The 21,316-nt window shown below is 58.1% G+C and overlaps 5 protein-coding genes across 5 annotated transcripts; 4 read left to right on the forward strand and 1 right to left on the reverse strand.

Moving 5' to 3' along the window:
* Window positions 1-143: 143 nt before the first annotated feature.
* BJ171DRAFT_496614 (uncharacterized protein) lies at window positions 144-8,375 on the reverse strand. The gene is made up of 4 exons (XM_053110212.1): window positions 7,268-8,375; window positions 3,221-7,095; window positions 1,783-3,138; window positions 144-1,635 (listed from the first exon to the last, which is right to left on the reverse strand). Exons 1-4 carry the CDS (start codon window positions 8,253-8,255, stop codon window positions 319-321), a joined length of 7,536 nt encoding a protein of 2,511 aa, XP_052968781.1. The 5' UTR covers window positions 8,256-8,375; the 3' UTR covers window positions 144-318.
* Window positions 8,376-9,179: 804 nt separating this feature from the next.
* BJ171DRAFT_440208 (adenylate and guanylate cyclase catalytic domain-containing protein) lies at window positions 9,180-12,874 on the forward strand. The gene is made up of 9 exons (XM_053108046.1): window positions 9,180-9,641; window positions 9,977-10,347; window positions 10,446-11,024; window positions 11,154-11,373; window positions 11,490-11,828; window positions 11,916-12,157; window positions 12,290-12,302; window positions 12,387-12,524; window positions 12,635-12,874. Exons 1-9 carry the CDS (start codon window positions 9,192-9,194, stop codon window positions 12,746-12,748), a joined length of 2,466 nt encoding a protein of 821 aa, XP_052968782.1. The 5' UTR covers window positions 9,180-9,191; the 3' UTR covers window positions 12,749-12,874.
* Window positions 12,875-12,946: 72 nt separating this feature from the next.
* On the forward strand, window positions 12,947-14,333 carry BJ171DRAFT_496618 (uncharacterized protein). Its single transcript, XM_053110213.1, has 3 exons — window positions 12,947-13,455; window positions 13,660-13,851; window positions 13,978-14,333. The coding sequence occupies exons 1-3, from the start codon at window positions 13,271-13,273 to the stop codon at window positions 14,192-14,194; spliced, it is 594 nt and encodes a 197-aa protein (XP_052968783.1). The 5' UTR covers window positions 12,947-13,270; the 3' UTR covers window positions 14,195-14,333.
* A 12-nt stretch (window positions 14,334-14,345) lies between these two features.
* BJ171DRAFT_496621 (AAA domain-containing protein) lies at window positions 14,346-17,476 on the forward strand. Its single transcript, XM_053110214.1, has 10 exons — window positions 14,346-14,589; window positions 14,803-14,813; window positions 15,097-15,122; window positions 15,232-15,268; window positions 15,371-15,519; window positions 15,785-16,021; window positions 16,146-16,355; window positions 16,434-16,485; window positions 16,657-16,768; window positions 16,978-17,476. The coding sequence occupies exons 1-10, from the start codon at window positions 14,404-14,406 to the stop codon at window positions 17,251-17,253; spliced, it is 1,296 nt and encodes a 431-aa protein (XP_052968784.1). The 5' UTR covers window positions 14,346-14,403; the 3' UTR covers window positions 17,254-17,476.
* Window positions 17,477-17,926: 450 nt separating this feature from the next.
* On the forward strand, window positions 17,927-19,736 carry BJ171DRAFT_457160 (polysaccharide synthase; the record flags this gene model as incomplete). Its single annotated transcript, XM_053108340.1, has 3 exons — window positions 17,927-18,413; window positions 18,604-18,677; window positions 18,807-19,736. The coding sequence occupies 3 exons, from the start codon at window positions 17,927-17,929 to the stop codon at window positions 19,734-19,736; spliced, it is 1,491 nt and encodes a 496-aa protein (XP_052968785.1).
* Window positions 19,737-21,316: the final 1,580 nt, after the last annotated feature.

Raw genomic sequence — 21,316 nt, forward strand, 5'->3', positions numbered from 1 at the left:
CCCGCTATGCCAGATAGATCCTTCGTCTTGCAGAGTGTAATCCACTTGGCTGGCTGGGGGGCCGTCATTGCGAAGGGGATGGATATGCATCAATCAAAACCTGGCTCAAGAGCGAGCCATGCCGATGAGACGATAGGCGGGGGTATGAATCTATCACACGGTGTATTTGTCCCAGAAGCAGATTGCATTAAACCTGTTGGTCCAACTGACGCTGATGCCGCCAAGGATATGGCAGATTCGTCGGCCGCAGTTCCATATACGACCCCTGATGCTGCCGGAATGCGAAATCATATCCTCAGGACCATCAGCAAGGCATCTTCACAGCTCCTTGGAGCCGAAAAAGATGCGCCGGAGTCGCTCGATGTCTCGTCTGGCATCGTGCTCGCCTGCACGACGATCCGAATGCTCGGGATCCTGATCGACACTTTCACGAACTATGCGTTGAGATGGGCGCTCCTTTGGGAGATCCATTGGCGTCTTCCACTTGGCACGGACTTCACCATGATCGTACTTTGCCCGCAGACGAGACAGGATTGCCGCCTTTCCAAGCGACACTGGCTGGATGTCGTAAGCTCCAGAGGTCAGGCTCGAAATCGAGGAAGCGAGCGAGGGTGGGCTCGACAATTTTCGCTCTGCTGCGGAGCGCATGCGGCGGCGAAACAGAATCGCATAATTTTCGTTGTCGCTATCACTGTCACCATCACTGCCGCCATCACTGCCGCCATTACTGCCACCATCACTGCCGCTGTCGCTCCGAGCACGGTCGTTATCGTCGGTATCCGGGCTGCTGTCGCGATCGTCGTCTCCAAGCTCGCCTTGGATATATGGTTGGTCGCGTCGAGGATGACTCTGTGCCTCGGCAGTTCGGTGGGATTGCGTAAATGGACGGCGGCCTGTGGGTGTCGACAGTAGCAGCCTTGCCTGCGTTGAACCCAGTATGCCCTGTCGACGATGTATCCGATTGGTGCTCTGATCCTCGCCATCGCCGGAGTCGCTGGCGTGTTCGACAATGATTCGGTCACTGGTGAAGGGGCTGGTCACCGCATCGGACGGCAGCGATGCATATATCATGGAGAGATGGGCTTGAGTGCTATCGCTTGGGATCGTTGATGAGGAAGGCGTACCGGCACAAAGGGGAGAGACGCCGTCGGCCCCGGTATCGACAAATACGGTCGCCTTGGCATCCGTGTTGCTCTGAGTCGCGGAGGATCCGACACACAGGGATATTGGTTGGATGGCAGTTGCTTGAGCGCCTGAATCAGAGGTATGAGTACTCGCAGCCAGTCGCTGGGAAACGGCATCTGGGCTCCGAGCGGCGGAGACTGGATGTCTCGCATCTGCATCGAGGTCGTGTGGATCTGGGACCAGGATTGGAGTGACTGTGGATCTATCCGAGGCGTCTCCGTTGCTTGGGAGAGTCAGCTGTTCCTGGCGAGAGACTTCATTCCGAAGCTGTTCATGGACTGGGTCTCTAAACTCCACCGTTTGTATCTCGCTGTTCGGCTCAAGTCTCGGTGGCGGACTTTTGCTTAGCAGTCCTGTGGATTCCGCCTCCAGTGAGTTCACGGTACTGCGCCTTTCATTGCCACCGCTGGCGTCAGCAACAGGGCTGCTGACTGCGTCGTACTTCAAACTCTGTTGCCATTCGTAAGGAGTGGTAAGAGAATCCGTCAAACATACAACGCACGTGGTCACTTGACTGCCAGTCGCTTCGGGCTGAGATGTTGCCAGATCTATGTTGGTGCCAGCGGAGGCAATCGGACGACAGACCAACACACTCACCTCCAACTCCGCGGGAAGCGCAGCAGGCAGTGGCTTCAGATCTTTGCCATCAGCCGGGCGCAGCATCAGGTCAGACAGCTGCAGAAGCGGCTCGCACTCCAGTGGGGTGGGCGAAATCGGCGAGCATGCCGCAGCTCCTAGGGCAGAGACATCTTGCGGCTGCGCGGTTTCATGGACATGGTGGCGGTGGACAGCCGTTTTCTCGGTCGCATGATCTTCTGGATCCTCCGGATTATCAGCGAGAGCCCTAAATGCGCTCGAATCATGCGCCAGCGAGGTGGCTGGATTGTCCGATCCATAGCTCTGCTGCAAACTCTGGATATATCCGGGAAGGCAGCTTGGCGATGCTTTCGCTTGCTCGTCTGTTCTGAGTCGATCGCCACCCAGAAGCGCGTTCCCATGGTCGAGAGCCCTCGCTTCACCAAGGGGGCTGCTTCGTTCGGATTCAAGAGAGACTAAAGCTGCGACCTCGACGGGCGACCGCTGAGCCTTGGCTGCCTTTCGGCGCTGTCGTTTCGTCACAATTGCACCAATATCGTGCTTCAGCTGAATGCGAACTAGCAGCTGTCCGCGCGAGAATCCGTCGGGGTCGACAATTTGGATCCATCCACCCACGCTCTGTCGTCCGTGATCAAGAATCCCGTTGAGGGACACTGTGGCACACCCGATCAGATAACTCGGGGTATCACTGGGACTGAGCGGGTTTTGCTGCCGGAAATCAGGGCTGCCGAGCCTGGAGGAGCACCATACTTGGAAAGCGATACTGCCATGCTTGTTGAGATCGAATCCGTAACCATCTCCGCTATGCCCCAAGCCATTGTCATCGCCATAGTCGCCTTCGCTATCGCTTGTGTCGTTGTTATCGCTGTGAGTAGTTGTGCCGCAGCTGCATGGTTCCGAGTCGGGACAGGTGCACATCCATTCAACTTCGTGAAGGGTTGATTGAAGCGTCATTTCGTATCGGAAGATTGGCGAGCTTGCTGCAGCACGGCCAGTGCGAAATGTGTGGACCTGCCCAAACTCGGTCCACTGGAAGGTCACAAACACCGTCGGGCTAGATGATGGCGCAAGGCTGGTCCGGGCTCGCTCTGTGGAGATCGGCCACTCATCGGATTCGCAGTTCAGATGCCGGGCTTGAATAACGAGCACGTCAAACGATAGCGACTCGCGAAGGATAGAAAGGTCTGTCGTGGAGATGTTGGCATTGTAGATTCGCTTCGAGTCGTCACCGAGTTCAGGCTGGTCTTCCTCTCGTCCGTCTCGGGCATCGCTCATATGCGCCGATGCCAGTGGGGCCACAGCTCGACTTGGTTGCAGTTCGCACTCGGCTTCAGCGGAAAGGATTGACGTGCAAGGCTAGATGCAAGAGAAAGTCATGGCTGTGAGTGGCGCACGATGTATATCGGAGGTGATTTCTTGCCTTTCATTGAAGACGTACCTGAGCGGAACTTGTCTCGCTGCGATCGAGCTGCGTGCCTTGGGAAGCACCCATGTCAGCAACGAGGGGCATGACTGGACTGCTTCGCTGCTTGTGAGTTTCGCCGGGAATCTTGAAGCGCGAGGAGTCAATCAGCGACCCACTCGCCTGTGGTGGGCTGAGCTGGGTGGCCGAGATCGGATCGAGCATCTCGTTTGGATCTCCAGTGTCCTTCTGCAACAGAGGCAGTCGGACCAGTGCAGGCCCGTCTATCCCATCGGTGGGCGGATTAGCGCCCATCGCCGCGGCACTGGATCTCGTCGACGAAGCGTCCCGGATCTGGTTCTCCACAGCGGCGACAAGAGGAGTATGGCGGAGCAGTCCAACGACTTCATCCGTAAGAGCACCGCCGTTAAAAGCCCTGCCCGGTACAAGCGGTGACAGAGCATTGGATATGTGGGACTCGTCCGTGTGTGTTGACGTGCGCGATTGCCGATCAACGGCTGCAACATAGCCCGCATCGAGCCGCTGTTCGCGAAGGATCGTAAGCGCCGGCTTGTCATTGCTGAACTGGAGTGAGCTTGCGGTATACAAGGAAGCGTTTTCGGAGTTCGGGGGCTTGAAGGAAGCCGGAACCGGTGGCTGGAGAGGGCTTCGTGCGAGTTCCAAAGCAGTATCGGGCGCCGCCGCCTCGGATGCAAGGCTGCTGGTGCTTAGGATTGGTGATGCCGCTTGAGTGTGGCTCCCTCGCTCATGCTCCCCATTTGCTGTGCGATCCTTGAATCGAGGGCTCTGAGAGAGTATCTCGTGACCGGTGCTTCGAGGCCGAGGAGATGGGCTGGGGTATTGTGTTGGCTGGGCAGGCTTTGGCGCCTTTGTGCTGGGCCTGATGAGTGAGAAGGACAGCTTCACTGCAATTCTCGAGCCCTTCAGGTCGGCACTGCTGGGATCAATAAGTGGGTACGATCCACGCGAGACAAGCGGCGATGATGCAATGATTTGACCCTTCATGTTGCTGTGCTGTCGCTGTAGCTCTGCAATCATGTCGGAAACATCGATCACGGCGCATCCAATAAAGCGATCGCCCACTTGAGGTTCGGCCGCAGTGGACATCGCTGTTGACTGGCAGCGCTGCATCCAGACCTCAATCTCGATTTTAGACTCGAAAAAGGCCTGAATGGTCACTGCGTTCATTTCCAGGTCGATTTCCTTGCAGTAGTCCAGCATACTCAGGCAGATGCCATTTGCCCCGGCGCTGCCGATGGGAGTCAGAGACGTGTACTCGTGGACTCGATCGATATCGACATCGCTGTCGGTTCTACGCGCCTTGGGATAGATCCACCTTGCATATGTGCCCCACTGGGTCTCGAGCAGGCTGCGTGAAGCCACAGTCCCGGGCTCTCCCAGCACGAAGCGAGCACGGTCGAGCACCATGCTCATCTTGCACCACCACGGGGTCCGAAGCGGCAATCTATCGACACCATCGCGCTTCTGAAGCGCTCCGGGCACGGCCGACAGCAATCGCAGTGAGATTTGCACTGCCGAGTCGACACTGGACTGCATGGCCGTGTCTTGCGCTGCCTCAACAGCCAGCCAGACCGAATCGATACCCTGGCTCTTCTTGGCCAGATCCAGCATGGGAATCTTGAACGTTCCGAGTAATATGTCGGCCGAGGAGTCGTTGTGAGGCAGATCTTGCCGCGGTATCCGGTGCCAGACCTCTCCGCTTGCTTCTCCGCCGTTCTGGATCCATTCGATAAAGTCTGGCCCGATTCCTGTCAGATTGACGATACCTTGGTAGTTAAACATGGGAGTAAACGACTCGACCACGACGGGCGTGCCCAGGACCGCAAACGAGGCCTTTGAGTGCCGAGCATCCCCGTCTGGAGATCGGAGCGTAAGAGCGTAGGGCGGGCACAGCTTGAGCCGCACAAATGAATTGGCGCCGACTTCAAGGGCATAGTCCAGAGGGCCAAAGGACTCGCCATCGTCAGTAAACGCAGACTCAGACTCCGGGTCTCGGGATGGCTGACTATTTACGTGTGCCTGCAGAAGGGCACGGAGACCGCAAGCCCGGTGGATGACAGCCACCAGTGAAACTTCGAGCTGGGGTCCATGCTCTTTGGCGCCCTGTTCTGATGTGCTGGGTCGCGGCTCGGGACTTTGTCGCAGGTTCAGCATGCCAAAGTTGGCCCGGACAGTGTCGAGTTGAGGAGAGGCCGTGGTTCGCTCCGGCATGTCCTCTGCGGCAGCACGTAGAGGGCTGGCGCTGCGAACCAAATCCCTCCCAGTCAGTTGCTGGATTTGCCGGAGCGTGCCAAGCACGATCGTTGCTTTGATCCAGCCCATGGACTGACCCGAGAGCAAGTCGACGACGGCGTACTCTGATTCTGGTATAAGGTTGCCGGCGTTTTGGGGAGCGTCGGAGGAGTTGTCCAAGTGCACGCGGAACAAGTAGTGGACCGGCAGCTTCACAACTCCGAGCAGCCTTGGGACGCGGCCAAGGGGCGTCGGAGGCTCCGATAGATCCGTGAGCCATACCTCGACAATCACGGGGTGATCGATATAGGCGCGCATAGCCTCATGATGCAGCGATACTGGAAGAGTGTATGTAAAGTCAAAATGAGTCGACTTGAGATTGACGTCTCCGGTCTCGAGAGTGACGGGTTGCTGCCAGGGAACAGGCGGGCTTTGGATCACCGCTGTCGAAGAGAACAGCCGCATGCTGAGGTGCAGCGTTGCCGCGGCATTCGCAGGAATCGCCATCGCACGGGCGGTTGAGAACACAAGGTTGAGATAGGTCGAGAGCAGAGGCTTGATCGCAGTTGTGGCTGGTCGGTGCCCCGCCAGAGCAAGTTCGGGTCCGCGTTGACGGAGCATCGGGCTTCGGTTGGAGCTATTCACACAGCTATCGTCGACCGAGGCAGCTTCTTCATCGCCGGTGGATCTGAGAGAAATCTCGATGTCTATTTGGCCAACAACCGTGCGCACAATGCGGCGGCTCGATGTCGTGTTGTCCGAGTCAAGGACCGAGAATCTTAGGGGCGATCCCTGCTTTGGAGACTCGTTGCGATACAGAGGCACAGGCCCCTTCCATTTGGACAGCGGAGTCTTGAATACTGTCCAGAGAGGCAGCTCTCCGAACAGCACAGGCGAGCCAAGCTCGGATCCTTTCTTTAGCTTGGTCCCCTCTTTGGACGAGGAGCGGGATGCTGCCGGCTGTGGCGATCGGGTTTCGATGTGTATCTTGAGTGGCCGCGCCATGTAGCTCTCCACAAAGGCTGCTTCGAGTTGCAGATGGCGGCAGAGACTGTGGTTTACCGGGATTGACGTCGTGGATGTGTCGCTCTGAGCACCGGGGAACAGACGATGGCTCCGTTGCTGTGTAAGGTGTACGTACTGAGCCACGATCCTGTCCGAGACAGGCTTCTCGAGCGAGGATGGATCCCGGTTGGTACTCGGGAATACACAATCGATATAAAGCGTGCAGGAGGGTAGAGTAAAGTACTCTGCAAAGCGAATCCCGTGCAGCGTCAGCCTCAGCTCGTAGTACATGGTTGTTGGGTCAGACCCTTGCGACTGGACCGGCAAAACCCGTGGGATAGACTCGGCCTCTGAGGACAGAGTGCTCAGGTCCGAGAGGGCGTCGTCGAGGAGTGAATTGTCAAGGACACTGCGGGCCGAAGACCCTGGGAGCTGGCTTCGCTGGTGCAGGGTAGAATTGAGGGCATTGATGATCAGGTCGTCGTCCGAGAGTTGGTCGGATCCGTCGGACAGCAGATCGTAGATGTCGCCGACACCTGAGGAGCCCCGATCTGATCCCTCTTGATCGAGCAGCCCAGAGACCTTGCTAGTGTTCAACTGCGCTGTCACTTCGGCTGCTTCTGGCTGGTCTGCTGCCGATTTCATGGATATAGTGAGTGTTGGGAGTGACTGCAGCTAGCAAATCAGCGAACACTCTTGGAAACGATGCTAGGGCAAACTGGCTTGCATCGGATGCTCACAAGCCCAGGGACATCCAGCTGTGTATGAGAAAGACAGAGGGGCCATCAGCAAGCCCAGCCATACCAGTTGATTTGATGGCAGTTGATGAAGAGGCGTCCAGTCCGCCGCTGGCGGATTTGTCGTCGAGAGTGAGCTTCAAGGCACTCTGCAACTTGTGGGCTCGCTCTAAGAGGTGGTCGAACATGAAAGATGGCGATTCTTCTGTAGAGGCGTCATCCAGGAGCGAAATGTCGTAGTTTTGCGTGCTCGGGTTCGCTCCAGTCCGGCCGGGATGGGTGCTTATCGGAGGCGGCGACGGCATTGGCATTGGCGGTTTTGGAGACTGCGAAGCAAATGCCGTGGGCAGAACGACTGTAGCATCGCTCGGGGCCAAGGCTTCAGCAGATGAATCGACTTGCGAGTGTTCCTTCGGGTGGATCTCAGGACGAGCAAAGGGAGGAGCCAAGGCGACGGAAGGCTGCCCGATCTTTGCTGGGGAGCCCGCTGTCGTGGTGGTAGTGTTGCTGCGGCAGTCGACTTTTTCCAGGCCAAAAGTGATCTGAACCGACCCCACGGCTCGGATCGGAGCGCCGCCATGGCCGTCGATGTGGATCGGATAGCGCCCGCCGATCTCTGGGGATTCCGAGGCCGAGTTTGTCAGGGGAGCGAGGTCGCCGATGACAACTCGGCCCACGACCGAGCGGTTGCTCACGAAGGCGAGGACAAACGGACCCATATCGCGGAGATAGGCGCCAAGCTGCTTCCGGGACGATCGAACAGGGAACCGGACGGTGCTTGGGGCAGCCCGGCTGGATGAGACGGCATGATCGCTTGCTGCCCGCCTCGAGTGCGATAGGGGGATGAGTGACTGGCGGGCGGCAGAGTGGGGAAACAGGACGACGCCGGGCTGATCGTCGCCCCACCAGTTGATTCGAAGGCCGGGTGAGTTGAATGCATGCGGGTTGTCGAGTTGGATCCCAGATGGCAGCGATACCGACAGCCAGAACTTGACGTCGCCCTTGACCTTGGGCGGGAGAGAGCACAGGGCAGGGGGCCGAGGCAGATGCGACATTTTAGATAGAATGGAGGGCCCCGGACAGAGCAGCAGCAATCATCGCCGAGCTCGGAGAGTCTCGGTGTCGACGAGGAGCAGTAAGACCGCCAGACGTGGCGGGATGGTGCAGATCGACGGAGATGGAGGGTGAGCCGCCAAACGAACAACAAATGGGCGGAGCGATGGACATGGGCAAAGAACCCATGAACATGTGACCGGGCCACCCAAGCGATCTGTCATGGATGACATCGCCGGAGCTCATTGGCGGTATGCGAATCGGAGCAGCAATGGACACGATTGGCGACGCTTGGTCGATATTGGTGACGCCGCTACAAGTGACGTTGCAGAAGCAGACGATGCTATCAAGAGTGGCGATAGTGCATCCCAGATGACCCTCTCCAATACCACCCAACATCGACCGCCTTTTCGAGATCATTCGCGCCCCTGTGCTTTCGAATGGCTTGCGGCGGTGGCCGATGACCATGCTTCCTGCGGCACTCACCGCCGTCGCTGCTATGTCGGCTTTCACCATTGCACACCTCCTCTTTGCGCACCGGCTTGGCAAGATGTGCTGCAGTCTCGATCAGCGCTCTCATTTTCGGGTGGCTCACGTCGTTAGATTGGCCCAATCGCCCCCCGAGTGGCCACCCGGCGATTACGTCTCCTTGCAGCGACAGCTATGGCGAGCGGGTCCACACCACAACGACGCTGCCGCTGCCGCTGCCGCTCAAAGAATCTCCTTCGTCCTCTAGCTCCCCTGCCTTTGCCGTTTTGTCCTCTGCATAGCTGCTCCCCTTTCCTCAACTTCCTGCCCGCATCGCATCCTATATCCGCCACATTACAGCCGTAGAGGCGCGCGACGTTCCTGACCAGCCACGATCCCCCAGTTTCCCACACGAGAGTCTCTGCATCATCATGTCCGTGGTAAATCAGGGTAGCAAAATCTTTGATCAGATGAGGACAGATGCCCTCAAGATCGAAGAAGGTATGAAAGGCGCCGAGAACGAGGTCCTGCGCAAGGAGGAGGAGGCCTATCTGATGCACCGCCACGATGCCGAGATCTCGCACCTCAAGAAGCTGCAGCAAGACGAAATCGCCGAGAAGAAGCTTGCCTTCCAAAAGTTCATTGCTGCGCGAGATGCCCGCAAGAAGGCCAAGAAGCTGCAGCGACAGACTATCCGAGACATGAAGCGACGCGACGCCATCATCATGGAGCAGGAGGCCGCTTCCAAGGAGGCCGCTCGGGTCAAGTCGACTCTGACCATGAAGCGCACTCAGTTCGATGCCCTCCTCGCTTACCTCGAGAACAAGCACGACAAGCAGCGCCGCCAGCTCTACGCCGCGCAGGACCGCAAGATCCAGTACGAGAAGATGATTGACGGAATGCAATACGCGCACGAACGGGTCAGTTGCGACGAGAGCTGCGTGTTTCGATGCGCTGGGTGCATCGGATGCAAGTGAATCGGCGTAGGGAGCGTGCGAGATGAGGGCCAGCAGGATTGCATCCGAGCATGCGTGGGTATGCGAGAAAGCGTGTTCAAGAGGCCAGGTCTTATCCCAGGTGTAATGAACCGCTATCACCCGGCGTGAGAGTGCTCTGGTTGGCCCTGGGCAAATGCTGGCTGATGAACATGTCGCCGCCACGGTGACGAGCGATGCACGAGCTATACGCTCAATGAACCAACAGTGAACCAACAGTGAACCAACAATGCACTAAATGCTGGCTCCTCCGTTTGCAGGACGAAATCAAGAGAACCATGCAAAAAAAGTTCCAGGTCCGCATGACCCACCAAAAGGCTCTTGACAAGCGTCTTGCCGACCAACTGCGCGAGATCCAGCAAATGGAGCTCCAGCACGCCAAGGAAGCCTTCGACTTGGAGTTCCAGTCGTACGAAGATACCCACAACCTCAAATCCATGCATGTCAAGGGCGTGTGCGAGCTGATGGCCACCCAGGTCATTGAGCTGCACGCCGAAAAGGAGCGACTTATCGCACATCGAGAGCAGACCAAGCTCGCCACCTTGGAGGCTCGTCACGTCATCGATATGAAGCGACTTGCCTCTGGACATCGCGATCAATTGCGGCAGCTCCGTATCCAGCAAGAGCAGCGGTGAGTGTACAGGTCGAGCCACGGTTACAGCGCACTACCGACCTGTTGCAAATCTATGCCGTCCTTCCTAACCCGTAACCTGATTGCTTCGGACGCAGTCTCCGCTCCGTACGTCCCTCCGACTCGTCGTCTGGTAGCGTGATCCACGGCAACGAGCCTGGAATGCACAGCCGTGCAACACTTTCCTCTGGGCTGGACGACGAGATTCAGTCCGAGACAGCAAGCATGTCCGGAGGCCGGAGCGGCCGCTCCACCGGAACCTACAGCAACGACGGCCACAGCGAGATTGACGACAACGAACGAGAGGATCGCGACGAACTCATGTCGAACGCCAACGATGTCATCCGCAAGCTCGGTGTCAAGCATCGCGACGCCATCGCGGCCTTGAAGGACATGCAGCGGAGCGAGCTCGGTCGATTGGAGACCTTGATATCGTCCCGGCGCCGCGAGCTGGAGGAAAACCAGTCCTGCGAGATGCGCGAGCTCATCGAGGTTCATACCCAGAACATGGAGGCCCTCCTGGGCATCCAGGCCAAGGAGGTGCAGATGGAGGCCTCTGTGCACGACGCCGAAGCCAAGATGCTCGTCGAGCGACGAGTGCTCAATTCGGTTCTGGCCACCGTCATCGACGGCATCGTCAACATCACGCCGAAGGGTCAGATCACTCGCTTCAACTGGTATGCTCGGACGCTGCGGCTGTTGGTGGCGTTTGGATGAACGGCTGGCCAGCGGGTGAACGAGTCTTGGGCCGCGACTTGTTCTGTTCAGAGCCGAGTAACTCACTGGCTCTGGGTTCTGTCCAATAGTGCAGCGGAAAAGATGTTTGGCTTCACCACCGAGGAAATCACTGGGGCCAACGTCAAGATCCTTGCGCCTCCGGAGATTGCCGCGGTGCACGACAGTTTCCTGCACAACTACATGACGACGGGTGTCGCCCGAATCATCGGGACGGGCCGACGAGCCTTTGGCCGGAAGAAAGACGGCACCATTTTCCCGGTTCATATATCTGTGTCGGAAGTGAATGAGGTGGGATCTCGATTGCGTCTCGAGGGCGCTGCTTGGGCCGCTCTCTGCGACTTCTTGATCGCATTTACTGACTTTGCGCTGCACATAACCTATGCCTGCACCATCTCGATATCCAGGAGGGCGCCCATCTGTTCACCGGCATCATCCGCGACCTCACGGAGGAGGTTCGCTTGGAAGATGAGCAGCGTGCCAAGGACGAGCAGAAGCAGCGCGAGCTCGAAGTCCTCCTCAAGGAGCTCGACATCTCCAGAGCCAAGGCCGACGACATTCTCAGTCAGATGCTGCCTCCCGCCATCCAGGTGCAGCTGATGGCCGGACAGCCCATTGTTCCGGAGGCATTTGATCAGGTGACAGTGTTCTACTCGGACATCTGTGGCTTCACCGAGATCAGCTCCAAGAGCACGCCGATGCAGATGGTGCAGCTGCTCAACTCGCTCTACACCACATTCGACGGAGTAAGTGGCACCCGCCATGCAATGGGGTGGACTGTCCTGCATGGCTCGCCGAAGGAGAATGCACGCTGACCGGCCGTTACCCATCAGATCATCAGCAAATACGATGCATACAAGGTCGAGACCATCGGCGACTCGTACATGGTTGCCTCTGGTGTGCCGCACCGCAACAACGACCGCCATGCGTGCGAAATCGCCGACATGGCCCTTCACTTGCTGTCGGCGATCAGCACCTTTAGCCTGCCGGATCGCCCCGAGCTCAAGTTGCGCATGCGGATCGGCATGCACTCTGGCCCGGTCGTTGCCGGCGTCGTTGGACTCAAAATGCCAAGGTGAGACTGAGTGGCCAGAGAGACGCCGAAAGCTGTCGAGGGGTCTGAATGCAGTGCTGGAGTGTAGTGAGGCGAACTGCCTGTCTACATCGAGAAACCTGGCTGACTCGCTGCCCCGGTCTCTGCAAACAGATACTGCTTGTTTGTAAGTACCGAGTGCTCTGAAATCCGCTTTACACACTGAGGACCTCTCACTAACCAAGCACTGGTGCTAACTGCGGGTCTGCAGGGAAGCACAACCGCAGATGCTTCGCGCATGGAATCCAGCGGCCAGCCGATGCGCATCCAAGTCAGCGAAACAACATACAAGCTGCTGCAGCGCGACGGCTCGTACGAGCTGGTGTGCCGCACGGACCGCCCGGCAGATGTAAGAAAGCAGTTCCAGGGTGTCGATGGAGAGCTAGCGGTGTGCGGGCGAATCACTGGTGCTGTGCAGATAGAGCACTGATGCTGCTAATTGCTCTCTCAACGCCCCAGGTCAAGGTGCGGTCGTATTGGTTGGTCGGCAAGGACAAATTCACCATGCCGCTTCCGGAAGAAACCGTCTGTCTGTCCACAAAAGTTGCTCCGGCATCACCGGAGCAGGCTTGAAGTTGCCCGATAATCGTCGCATCTCGCACTGCATATCTCGGGCTGCATCTGGGACTGAGACTCGACGGACCAGCTCCCGTGCATCCCGGTCTCCATCACTCATACAATATCACCACATCATACGCTGCTGTGCTGCCGGTATGCCCTCGTGCGGGTGGATGGCCTCTGCCGGCTCTGCCGGGACTTGGCACACGAGCGAGAAGACCCGTGGGTGCAGGTCCCAGGTCGCCGGCACATCTGGTGGAGACGCTGCTGGGTCGCTGGCCGCACGGGCTCCATCTGCATTTCGGGCAGTGCGCGCCAGAAGAGTTGCGATCCGTCAAAGACCTGAGCGGAGACCCAGGACCCAGGACCCAGGGGCGGGCTGAGTGCCGAAGGCAGGTCGGCGCTCGTCAGGATGACTGCGGGCAGATACGAGGCAATCAGGCCGCCCGGTTTGCTCCGACCTCTGCCTCCTGTTCTTCACGACCTTCTTTTCCCGCTCGGACCTAGACGATATCCACAACCATCTCAACTCCATCTATGCTCGCTATTCGTCGCTCGCTGTGTTCCCTGCAGAGGCCGTTGCCATCGATGGCGGTGCGTTGGCTGACCGCCTCGGCCACCGCCCTGAACGACCACGGCAAGAAGCCCATCCACAGGACCGTCGGCGCAACCGCCCGAGACGGCGGTGGACGGGCGCTCGAGGTCCAGTCGAGCACGGCTGAGTATGCAATCCGACTAGCAGACTCTATGCAGCAGATGCGGATGCCACCTATTGCTTGCTTCTTGTGCTGAACCATTCTTGCTTCTCAATGCCCTGATGCCTCCAACACCTCAATGCCTCTCAATGCCCTGGCTCTTCCCAATGCTCTTGATACAACGACGCTCTTGATACAACAACGCTGCTCGACGCCATGCAAATGCTCAAGCCATTCTTTCCGCTTCTCGGTCTCGGCCGTCTCGGGCTCCGATCGACAGTCCCCGACGTCTCAAGAGTACCTGGTCGGTGCTCTGGCAGCCTCCGTGTCGCATACGCTCCGCCAGCACTGCGAGCAGGACGCCAAGCTACCCCCGGTCGACCACATTGTAGTGACAGCCGACCTGGAGACGATTCCCTCTCGGTCAGTCGCGTGAGGCAGAAGCCGGTCGATGGGAGGTGTGGTGTGGAATGACTGAAGTTCGATGGCCATGGGTATCCTCGCAACTGGCTCACCCGCACGCTACTTCCTCGACATACTGCTGGACAGCGAGACCCAGGACCACCACAAATCGCATCGCATCGAGCTCAAGGTCGATCTCATTGGGGCGCATCTGACCCACAGCCAGAAAGTCAAGCTGGTGGGGCATGTCCACGAATCGCCCATCTACCAGCTGCTCAACGATGGCTCGCACATCGATCTGCTGCTCAAGGACGGCCCCAAGACCAAGCACATCGCCCCCGCCGAAGCCGCCGAGGACCATTGAGCCACAGCCCGGAGGATTGCTGTCCGTTGCTTTCCGTCCTGGAGCCGGGTGCGGAGGGGAGGGGAGAGAGGGAGCGGGCTGCGCCTGAAGGTGCTGTCTTGGCTGAGTTCGAATACAATCCGAGCAAACCCGGCCCACATTCCCCCTGCTCCTCATCAGGTCTGCTGCCCAGAGCACTTTCCTCCTGGCCGACGCACCCCCTGCCCCGCATGCAGCCCGAAAATGGCGACAACGGCGACGACGAGAGCAGCGCCCCGACCCACGGGCGCTGGAGCTCCTCGGCCGTACTCTCTGACCTGATCAGCCCGCACTCGACTGACCCCAAAACCACCAGCACATGCAAAGTCGTCTGCTTGACTGGCGGGCCGTGCGGAGGCAAGACCTCTGCCCTTTCTGTAAGCAGGGCAATCATCTCGGGCGATATCGCATATCTGAATTGGCATCGGTGCCGCTGACTCAGCCCAGCTCTGACGCTAGCGCCAGCCCGATTGCATATGCCGACGCCCTGCGCCGAGCGCCTCTCCTGATGTCCGAGGCTAACCCGCTTCGGCCCGTTGGCATGCTCCATCGGCATGGTCGCATGTGCTTCTCGTTGCCCTGCTCGCCAGATTCTGTCCGAGTAGGTTCGCCAATTGCATGTATGCGTCGGCGTCATCTGCACGCGATGCGACCCCAAGGACCGTCCGTTCTGCTCGGCTTTTCCTGGGGACATCGCTTTCTCCTGCGATTCATGGCCCACTCGTCACGACAAGTCACTCAGCCATTGTGTTGATCGCGAGAGACCGGCACTGGGATGTTGGAGATCGGTTTATTGGCACCCTGCGATCCTGTTCCTAATGGCACCGATTCTGTTCGACGCCGTGGTTGTGGCCTCGCGTGGTGTGGATCTGCTCTGTATCCAGCCTCTTTCGAAACCTCGGATGGAAAGGTGAGTCTGCGTGGGTGCATCTGGTTGGCGATGCCGACTTTCTGCCAGCCCGAATTGGCAGCGGCCATCGACTGATCTAGTTGGGATCATATCATCCTGCGACATGCAGTTTATCGGGTGCCTGAAACGGCAACGCACCTCCTGAGGTACATTCCCGAGATTCACCGACAGTGACGCCGCTGGGTGCCCTCCCTCGTTCAGCATCGGGGCTAACAATATCGTCGTCCGTCGCCCCGGCGATCCTGAAGCGGCGGTGTGGTCTTCTCGGAGCTCTCGCCCCAGCAAACGTATTCGTTCCAGAAGGATCTCTTGACCGTCATGCTCAGCATCGAGAACACCTACATCAACCTTGCCAAGCTGAATGCAAAGCAGGGCCAGAAGACCATCGTGATTACCGGTAGGGTGCCTCTGCGTTCCCTGGTTCAGAGGCGTTGGTGGAGCAGAGGCATTTGTGAAGCAGAGCAGCCTTTGGCCGGGGATCGGTATCGACAAGCGGCTGGTCCACCGGCAGGGCGGTTGCTTCGTTTGTTGGGACTGGGCTCTGCCAACCCGGCTATCTCCATGGTCGCGATATCTGTCGATTCGCTCGTCTGGGAGGTCCATGTAATCGAGTTGTTGTAGCGATCTGGTGCGATCGACTGAATCTCGAGTGGCATTTGCAGACCGGGGTGCAATGGACCCATCGGCATACATCGACCGGGCATCGTGGCTCAAGATTCTGGCCGAGCTCAATCTGGACGAGATTTCAATCAGGGACCATCGCTATGATTGCGTTGTCCACCTGGTCACTGCGGCCAAGGGAGCGGAGCAATTCTACACACTGTCAAACAACTCGGTCCGCAGCGAGGGCCTCGAGCTGGCTCGGCACCTGGACAATCTGGTCATGAACGCATGGCTTGGTGAGTATTCGCATCCATCGCCTGTCCTGTCCTGCCTGTTTTGTGGTGCTTGGCGGCTTGGTGCTGTCGCCGTCATTGGGCTTGCGCTGCTTTCGCTTGCTGACCAGCACGGTTGTTGCTGCAGGCCATGCGTCGCTCCAAGTTATCGATAACGAAAGCGTTCCCAATTTCACCGCCAAGTGCGATCGCATCGTCCAGGCCGTGCTTACCCGCCTCGGCGTGGTGGCCGACAACGAAATCTACGGCCGAGCAGTCATGAAGCACAAGTTTGTCGTGCGCGACTTTGTCCTGACAAACGAGTTCCCTGTGCCTTTCCGTGACTTTGAAGTTGAACGTAAGCGGCCGATACAGTGCCGGATCTTGCTCGATTGTCCTACATCTTGTCTATACTAACGACCTCGATACATCCCAGACATCTATCTCGTGAATCCTACCGGAGATGGCTCGCAGATCCGCATCAGAAGGTTTGTCGTCACCTGTCGTAGCTGGCCGACGCGCGCCCTTCTCGGTGTACTCTGCTCCAGCAAGTTTGTTTCGGGGCCCAACTGGTGCTGTCTGATAGTGCTGTCTGATAGTGCTGTCCAAGACGGAAATGCACCACGAGCAACGGTTCTGATGCTGCCCTCCGATTTCAGGCGATCCGAGCAGCTCTCAGCTGAAGAGCACTTGTCCATGACGATGAGACGAGTCGGTCCCAACGGTCAAATGGCCGAGAGCCGTCGTAACCTCACCCACCGAGAATACGATGTAAGTGGCACAGCCAACTGTCTGTCCTCCCCTTGTCGCTGGGCTTATCGGTGGATCAGGCTGCATTGTTGGATATCAGAGCCTTGCTGGGTGCTGGCATGACATCTTGGCGGGGTTGAGCGCAGTGGCCATGAACGAGTTGCACCACGTCAGCCCCAGTGCCCCGGCTCAGTCGCTCTCGGTACTGCTTGCTGATATCCCAACGATAGATCTTGCGTGGCCAGAACGACCCCACCCGCAGCATCGTCAAGAAGATCCGCCGCTGCTTCCTCTTCAACGATCGCTATTTCCAACTGGATGTCTTCCAGTCTACCAAGCACGCCGGCTTGATGATGCTGGAGGGCTATTTGGACTATGATTCCGAAGAAACGACCAACGGTGCGCCTGCCCCCGGCGTCAACCAGGACCGCCTTCCGCCATGGCTGCAGGTCGAAGAGGTGACCAAGAACAAGGAGTACTCCATGTATGAGCTTGCCAAGATCTGAGCGAGCCATGCCACCAGTGCATATGTGGCATCAACAACCAACACGAGAACGACCCACACCTGCATCGCCAAATGAGACGATGCCTGAATCCGAGAGGCGGGGAATGCAGGGTTCGTCGGGGCTCTGCCCCATGTCCACCACTGTCCTTGCGGAGATACTTGGCAGTGGTGTCGCTGGACTGCTGCCTCACGCAATCAGAATAAAGCCCTCACTACTCATTGCATAGGTGCTGTCTCCCAATCTGATATACATAGCCCTTTCACTGCTTCCTTGGAGGATGGTAGCCATGGACCAGTCTCTCCGTCGCCCACGGCGGCGCTGTCGTTGATGTTGGGATCTTAGTGGCCTGCATTCATCTCCGCGCCAGGCTTGTCCCGCCAGCACATTCATGGCGGGAAAACGAAAGCCCGTCCCGACGGCCGCTGCAGCGAGCCCGAGCAGTACCGAACGGCAAATATATACTGCTTGCCTTTTCCTCCTCGGCGATCTCTGTGCATTCCTATCGGCGTGGTCAAGATCGTTGCTAAAGCCCACTGCACCGCTATTGGTGTCTATCATCCCCAAAGCAGGCTTCCAGGAAAACAGCCTCGGCGATCATATCCACTCTACCGGGCTTCAGTATCTGGCTCTCGCACCCCAATCACAAGACCATCCTCAGTCCAGCCGCCCGGCAATGTTTTATCTCACCAATGAGCACCTGTCCGTCTTCATCCCATTGGGGTTCGTGGGTATCTATCGCTGGTTCTGGTTCTGCGTCAAGCTTCTTGCCTACTGCGTCTACAAGCCAATCCAGCCTCGGCGAAAGCCACGGTACATTGCTTCTCGAGATGTTACCATCCTGGTCCCGACGATCGACTCGGGCGTAGAAATCAAGACCGCCGTTCGGTCCTGGCTCCAATCCAAGCCCAACAAGATCATATTCATTACGACGCCAAAGGCCAAGGCTGGCCTCGAGGAACTCGCCAACAGCTGCAATTCCTCCAGGGACGTCATCGACGTCATTACCGTGCCTCGCCCAAACAAGCGCAATCAGATGGTTGCTGGAATCAACCGAGTCAAGACCGAGCTGATTGTCTTCTCGGATGACGACGCCATTTGGCCCGACTCCATGTTGGAATGGGCTCTGGCGCCGTTTGAGGACAAGCAAGTCGGCGGTGTGGGTGAGTGCACATTCTGGCTCAAATAAGCTTTGTTCGGTTGGGGCAGCCTCACATATGGAACCAAGTGCAGCGCCGGGTACCGGTGGGATTTGCGTCGTTATCTTAGTCCAGCTCAGAGCCGGAGGAACACCGCCTGCTGTGCAACCGCCATCGTTCTCACACCGACACTGTGCGGAATGAATGGACTCAGGCACCAGCCAAACGGTTCTCCCTGTCGGGAAGCGCATGTCTGTTTGGGAAATCCTCTCGGCCTTTCGGATATCGGTAGGCTGGCTCTGCGATGAACTGCTTGTGTGGGAGTAGGAGTAGGAGCAGAAGCAGGGGCCACCCAACTTCTGGTACTCGGCTGGCGGTCTCACCGCCTTGCTTTGTCTGCTCTTGGGCTGCGACTAGATGCGCAATATCGAAATCACGGCATCGACCTACATCGACGGCGGCGTCTGCTGCCTCTCTGGACGAACGGCCATCTACCGCACCAAGATCCTGCGCGACCCCGAGTTCCAGTGGAAATTCACGCACGAATACTGGCTCGGAAAATATCACCAGCATTCGGGCGACGATAAGTTCCTCACGCGCTGGCTCCATGCCCACTACTGGAAGACCTTCATCCAGAGCTGTCCCGAGGTTGAGCTGCTGTCGACCTTCAAAAACAACTGGACCTTTCTCAAACAAATCCTGCGCTGGACCCGCAACACCTGGCGGTCGGACATCCGCTCGCTGTTTGTCGAGCGGGTGGTCTGGACCCGGTATCCCTTCGTTGCCTTCACGATGCTGGACAAGTTCTTTAATCCGATCACGTTGCTCGCCGGGCCGGTAACGGTGATCTATCTCTGTGTCAGGAAAATGTCGGACCCGAGCAGCTTGCCCGTCTACGTTGTCCTTGCATCGTATTTTGTCTGGCTGTTCCTGACCCGGTTGATCAAGTATATGCCCCACTTCGTGAGAAGACCGCAGGACATACTGGCCATCCCGGTCTGGCTGGGCTTCAACATCCTCTTTGCTCTCATGAAGGTGTATTGTCTCTTTACCCTCCATGTGACGAGCTGGGGCACTCGCTCAGGCGCCGACAACCAGGAGAAGCACGATCTCGAGTCCGAGATGGATATTTACAAAGCCCGCTGGATGGAGTGCCCAGAGCTCGACGAGGGATGCGATCTGGAGTCCCAAGACACTGGCGAAACCGACCCCGGAAGCTCGGCCAGTGCCGGCCTCACCGACCAACAAAATAGTGACAGCGTCGCGGACCTTGTCGATGGCATATCTGTGCTGCACGACTCAGCAATCGGCAGCGACTCGTTTCTCTCCCTCCGACACAAGCACTGATCGAAATGGGCAATAAAGTCAATCGGTTTCTGCAGTGATTTGGTCATCGTCAGCGTACGGCAGACGGGAATACCCACCATCCGGGGAGGGAAGAGCGTCGAATAGCCACACTTGCCTTGGCTCCAATGGCAGTGTCGTATCAAAGCGCCGGAACACTCGCCACCACGAATTGCTGCCGGATTCGCTCTCTCTCAGGGAGGGTTTGAGGTTCTGGCAATGGCGCGCAAATACATCCTGGGTGCTGGAGAAACGGGCGCATCCAACAGAGAGCGAGGGGTCGTTGCTGTTTGCTCGTATCATGATGCTCCATACGTCGTCTTCGGTACTCGGGGCCACCGGGGGCTCTCTCAACAGCGATCCATACACCCGCCGGCGACAGCTCGAGAAGCAGGAGCTGCAGGCGGATCTCAAGAGCTTTCTGGATGAGCAATCCAAGAAGAACCCGAGGCTCCGGCATCTGAAATCCAACCAGCCTGACGTCGTTGTCTCGATCGCCAACCCGCATTCGGGCCTGGAGCATCCGGCTGGTGGCCCAAGCGGCGCATTCGACCGGGCATCTGGCTACGGCGGACGAAGCGGCGCTGTCGATCCAGCGGCAGGCTATGGCATTGAGCGTATGTATATGACCGGCCGGTGATGCGCTTTGCAAGATTCGGCAGTGCGACGCCGTCAAGCCTTGCCCCCTGAAACAGGGGTAGTTTGCATCAACGACAGGCTGCGAGTGGGCTGCGGCTGCGTTGGCATCTGGCGAATACTGACAGTCGATAGGATCATGCAGAGCCATCGAATGCCTCGCACCAGGGCCGCCGAGAAACAATGCGAGACCAGGGCTATCCGGGCAGTCGGTATGTTGGACCGACACAACACGACTTGAAAAGCTGGCTCGCGAGCACGGCGACACGATCTAATAGACTTGAGCCGGGCGAGTCAATCGAAATGCACCGACGGTTACTGACCGATGAGTGAATCAATGGTAAACTGACCCGTGCGCTTCACTGGCCAAGCTCATGGCGTCCGGATGCTGCCTTGCCAAGGATCGACGAGCAGCGTCAGCCGTTCGGCAGAGACCCGTCTTGGCACCGGAGCCCTGCTGGAGACCCGTACGATGCCATGGATGCTCGGCCATACTACTCGCCGAGACCCCGCAGCCTCGAGCCCGAATACGCCCATGGAGCGGCAGAGCAATACCCACGACGGGCGTCCATCAGCCAGCCGGATCGCTCCCTTCGCTATGGACAGCGTGAAATCTCTGGCGATCGAGATCCCCGGCGACGACCAGATCCGCTGGATTATCGAGATGATCGCCACAGTCCGCTCGGCATCTACCCCTCCGGCCAACCCCAGGCAAATCGCGACGACGGGTGGCCGGCTCGCGAGCGATACTTTGATGGCGATTCCAGTATGCAGCAGCCACGGCGACGGGGTCCGCGCAAGATGGAGGCCGCCAGCTATGCGGAGGAGCTGAGTGAGTGCCTGTTGATCTGCCGGACAACCAGCTTGCCGATGAGGCATCTCGCTCCAGGCTGATTTGTTGCTCGGATTCGCTCAGAACTTCAAATGGCCGAACAACAGCAGCGCAA

The sequence above is a fragment of the Polychytrium aggregatum genome (genome assembly GCF_025602895.1).
Source record: "Polychytrium aggregatum strain JEL109 chromosome Unknown BJ171scaffold_10, whole genome shotgun sequence".
Classification (NCBI taxonomy): domain Eukaryota; kingdom Fungi; phylum Chytridiomycota; class Chytridiomycetes; order Polychytriales; genus Polychytrium; species Polychytrium aggregatum.

Bases quoted from the DNA above. Each gene is read 5' to 3' on its own strand.
- BJ171DRAFT_496614 (XM_053110212.1), bottom strand. From the start codon at position 8,255: ATGTCGCATCTGCCTCGGCCCCCTGCCCTGTGCTCTCTCCCGCCCAAG. The intron at 7,096-7,267 runs GTATGGCTGGGC...TGAAATCGGCAG, and splicing joins AACTGCCATCAAATCAACTG to CAGACCAGCCAGAAGCAGCC. The intron at 1,636-1,782 runs GTGAGTGTGTTG...GAATGGCAACAG, and splicing joins CGCTTCCCGCGGAGTTGGAG to AGTTTGAAGTACGACGCAGT.
- BJ171DRAFT_440208 (XM_053108046.1), top strand. From the start codon at position 9,192: ATGAGGACAGATGCCCTCAAGATCGAAGAAGGTATGAAAGGCGCCGAG. The intron at 11,025-11,153 runs GTATGCTCGGAC...TCTGTCCAATAG, and splicing joins CAGATCACTCGCTTCAACTG to TGCAGCGGAAAAGATGTTTG. The intron at 12,525-12,634 runs GTAAGAAAGCAG...TCAACGCCCCAG, and splicing joins GCACGGACCGCCCGGCAGAT to GTCAAGGTGCGGTCGTATTG.
- BJ171DRAFT_496618 (XM_053110213.1), top strand. From the start codon at position 13,271: ATGCTCGCTATTCGTCGCTCGCTGTGTTCCCTGCAGAGGCCGTTGCCA. The intron at 13,456-13,659 runs GTATGCAATCCG...CAAATGCTCAAG, and splicing joins GTCCAGTCGAGCACGGCTGA to CCATTCTTTCCGCTTCTCGG. The intron at 13,852-13,977 runs GTCAGTCGCGTG...ACTGCTGGACAG, and splicing joins CTGGAGACGATTCCCTCTCG to CGAGACCCAGGACCACCACA.
- BJ171DRAFT_496621 (XM_053110214.1), top strand. From the start codon at position 14,404: ATGCAGCCCGAAAATGGCGACAACGGCGACGACGAGAGCAGCGCCCCG. The intron at 15,269-15,370 runs GTACATTCCCGA...GCGATCCTGAAG, and splicing joins ACGGCAACGCACCTCCTGAG to CGGCGGTGTGGTCTTCTCGG. The intron at 16,486-16,656 runs GTTTGTCGTCAC...CTCCGATTTCAG, and splicing joins TCGCAGATCCGCATCAGAAG to GCGATCCGAGCAGCTCTCAG.